General features: G+C 44.7%; 1 protein-coding gene across 1 annotated transcript; it reads right to left on the reverse strand.

Annotated features, from left to right (window-relative positions):
* Positions 1-906: 906 nt before the first annotated feature.
* Positions 907-2,851, reverse strand: LOC114602381 (free fatty acid receptor 2-like). The gene has a single exon (XM_028740546.2). The coding sequence runs from the start codon at positions 2,707-2,709 to the stop codon at positions 1,660-1,662; it is 1,050 nt and encodes a 349-aa protein (XP_028596379.2). The 5' UTR covers positions 2,710-2,851; the 3' UTR covers positions 907-1,659.
* Positions 2,852-3,615: the final 764 nt, after the last annotated feature.

The following is a 3,615-nucleotide window of genomic DNA, read 5'->3' on the forward strand; positions in this document are numbered from 1 at the left end:
ATGGAGGGAGGGAGACTCCTCCCAACTGTTTTGCAGCTAATTGCAGAGCATTCTGTGCTGCCCTATTTAAGGGTGGCACTGCCATTGGCAATGCATGCACACAAAAGCTCATACCAATAGCAAACTTAGTTGGTCTCTAAGGTGCTACTGGAAGGAATTTTTTTATTTTGTTTTGTCTTCTTAGAGTTCTCATTAGTAAAGTTGTGGCCTTTAACATGGTCTTCCATTTTCCTTCCAGGTATGGGGACAATATTTAACTGCAGAAAACGTTTCATATGCAATTTATTTTATTTAAGATTTCTAACATGCTAGGTAAAAAAGCCAAATCCTCCCAAATGCAGACGCATCAGACTTTAACATACAAGGAAACAACCAAGCCATAAAAAAACACTAAGTTCAATACAATAAATAGTATTCAACATATGGATTTACTTAATGCAGGCCAGAGGCACCAACATGTGCCCAAGACTGAGAAGGCCCAGTGTGCGTTGCACACTCAGTGTGCATTGCATGTGGTGCACACACCCAGTGTGCATTGCATGCACAAAGCCACATCATGGGGAGGAGGCCAAACACGGAACCCAGCATGGTGTGCCTTCAATGGCCAGCAGCTCCTCCTTTCTCACACTCAGAAGGAGCTGGCCACTGAAGCTGCACCACATTTGGCTCCTTGCGCTGCCTCCTCCACCCACTCAACATTGAGGGTCCCCAGCTCCTCCCAACAGATATTAGGGGACCCGAATACACCTTGGTCCCATAGAACTGGCACTCTTAATGCAGGCTAACCTCTTCCCCAGGTTTGGGGTTTTTTTTGGAGGGGGAGGGTCTGATTCAGCTCTCAAGCATTTTTTTCTGCCCACTACAAGACACTACTGATTTGGATGCTGGCAGCAGATAAGAGAAAAATAAATAAAGTAGACACAGAGCTAGAGCACAGCACCTTAGTGGGCAAACAAATTGTTCCCTTCATGACCACAAGATTGATGATTTGAAGAGTGGAGTTGGAGTGATAACCCCGTCCTTGGCACAGAATAGCTGTGGGGCAGAGCTGTCTGTCTCTTGTGTGTGCCGAGACGAATCAGTTGTCCTCAGCCAACTGACCAAAAATGACCTGAACTGCTCTTGTGCTTTTAAAGGTAGGAGTTTGATTTGGAGAAATCAGCCTGTTTACAATTTCACAGAGAGGACTTGACACTAATGCTAATAAAGGTAAGGCTGGGGAGAAGGGGATGGAAACAAATCGGCAACCCTGAATGTTTGGGACTGTTATTGGGTGCATACAGGGAAATTAGATAACTCAATTGACATAGCTGGTGATCCTTACAAATGTGCCATGTATTCTAGGTAATCCCTCTGAAATAAGTAGAAAGGTTTCTCTGAAGGCAGAATGTCTGGAAGCATTTGGCTGATGTGATCTCATAGTTGATACCTGCAGAAACAAATGGACAAACAAACTGGAAGATCCAAGGAGTTCGAGAATGTTGGGTCAATAATTTATCTTTCAAAATGCAAGCTGGAAATGTTTGAATTCATGGTTTCAAAGTCAAAATCTGCTTGGGGTTATTCGAAACTTTTGAAGGTGTGTAAAGGTTCATTTCAGCTGGCATGTTTTAGAGTCACATGTCTTGTTATGTGCAGGGAACATCTTTCAGTATGTTCTCAGTGCTCAGATATTCCTGACCTCTGCCGGCTGGTACAAAAAGTAGAATCCCTGGCTTGTGCCAATTCACTTGGGAGATTTGGAACAGTTTGACCAGCTCCTGCATCTTCTTCTTCACCACCACCATCATCTCCAGGAACTTTACAGCAAGGAGAGCAGCAGGCTGACACCATGGTACAGAGACTCTTGGACATACCAACCCAGCAACTAGAAAAAGTCCGCCGTATGTCAGTAGAGGAGAAGAAAAAGAGAACCGGGTCCAAAGTGGTGTTGAGGGCACTGAGGAGGAAAGCATCCACTCTCCAGGAAGGGCTTTCCTTCTGAATGAAGCCAACAATATGGGATATATTGTAGGGAGCGAAGCAGATGGTAAAATTGAGCAGAGTCACCAAAGCCAGGCCCATGGCTCGTTTCTTTTTATGGGATGGGATGTTGGGCAGGGAGGCCAGGATGCGGATAACATTGATATAGCAAAACAGGGTGATGGCGAAAGGTAGCCAGAAGAGGAGAAGGCTGATTTCCAGCCGGACCGGAAGGAGGATTTGGAGCTGGCTGGAGGAGAACTTCTCATAGCATGAGAAGTTTTTGTCAGAAGGCAGCATGGTGGCGTTGCGGTTTTGGACAATGTAGACAATACTGCAGTGGAAATAGGCCAACAACCAGAAGAAGAGGCTGGCTGCTGTTGCGTAAATTGGCCTGCGATTCAACTTGTACTTGACAGGGTAGAGGACACACAGGTAGCGCTCCACGCTGACCCCCATCAGGAAAAGGGTGCTGATGTAGATGCTGCTGTAGAAACAGAAGTTGGTGAGGGGGCAAAGGAAGACAGGGAGATGCCAAGTCATGTCCCAGGTGGCTTCCGCCATCTTGAAAGGAAGGAAAAGCAAAAGGGTGATATCAGACACGGTCAAGTTGAGCAGGAGGATGTCTATGGGGACAGGCTTCTGAGACACTTTTCTGAAGAACGTGTAGCAGGCCAGGAGGTTGGAAGGGAGACCAGTCAGAAAGGTGAAGATGTAGAAAGCAAGGACCACACCCTTATGTGCCATCTTCTCGGAGTCTGTAACGAAAGGGAGAGATGGTAAGTCCCTACCAGGAACTGTATGCCAGTGTGAGTACAGGAGGCTGGTCAATTAAGGTGAATGGGGTATTGCGCCACCAGTCTTGGTCTGCCCATAACCACCTTAATCATGTAGTGCTTTATATCCTGCCCATCAAGTTTGATTTAGGAATGGAAGTTGGCACACAAAATTGTTGTCTTCAAATTAAGAAGTAAGCTGAAGGATTTAAGTTGTCTTTGATTAACTTTCACAATCGAACATCAAACCTGAATCTTATAAATGTCTGATGTATTTGAACTTGAGTTCCTAATACTGCCGAATTTCAGATATGTGCCAAATGTAATCTGAGAACTACCTTGCATGATATGAATGGAAGCTAGCGCCTGGAAAAACAAATGGAGGAGATGGAAATAGAGGTCTGCTAATCATGAGCAGTATCTAGGACCTCCAATATCCATGGCACCATACATATTTTGAATACTAGTTGCTGGGTATAGTGGCATCATGGAACTATTCTCTGGTTGTCCTCTGTGAGAAATAAGATGTTAAATAAGACAAATCTTTGGTCTATCCCAGCATGAGTCTTCTCAGGTTCTTCCTTCATTTGACAGCATCGTTCAGAAAAGGTATAAATCCTGCCCAACATGTTCTGGGCAGTTTCTCTTTTTTAAAAGCTTTCAAATTTTCAGAAGTATAAGCTAATTCCCATAAAAGAACTTGATTCTTGATTGTGACTCCTTAGTTTACTGCAAGAGTACCCAATGTGGTGCTCTACAGAGCCTGCTGGACTGCTATATACTCATCAATCCCAGCCAACATGGCTAATGATCTGAACAAGATAAGATGAGGCTGCTGAATCAAGCCAGTGGGCCAGCATTATATTCTCACAGTGGC

Source organism: Podarcis muralis, chromosome 7 (assembly GCF_964188315.1).
Source record: "Podarcis muralis chromosome 7, rPodMur119.hap1.1, whole genome shotgun sequence".
Classification (NCBI taxonomy): domain Eukaryota; kingdom Metazoa; phylum Chordata; class Lepidosauria; order Squamata; family Lacertidae; genus Podarcis; species Podarcis muralis.

What these genes read in the sequence shown, in the direction of transcription:
- LOC114602381 (XM_028740546.2), bottom strand. Translation starts at nt 2,709, where the DNA reads ATGGCACATAAGGGTGTGGTCCTTGCTTTCTACATCTTCACCTTTCTG.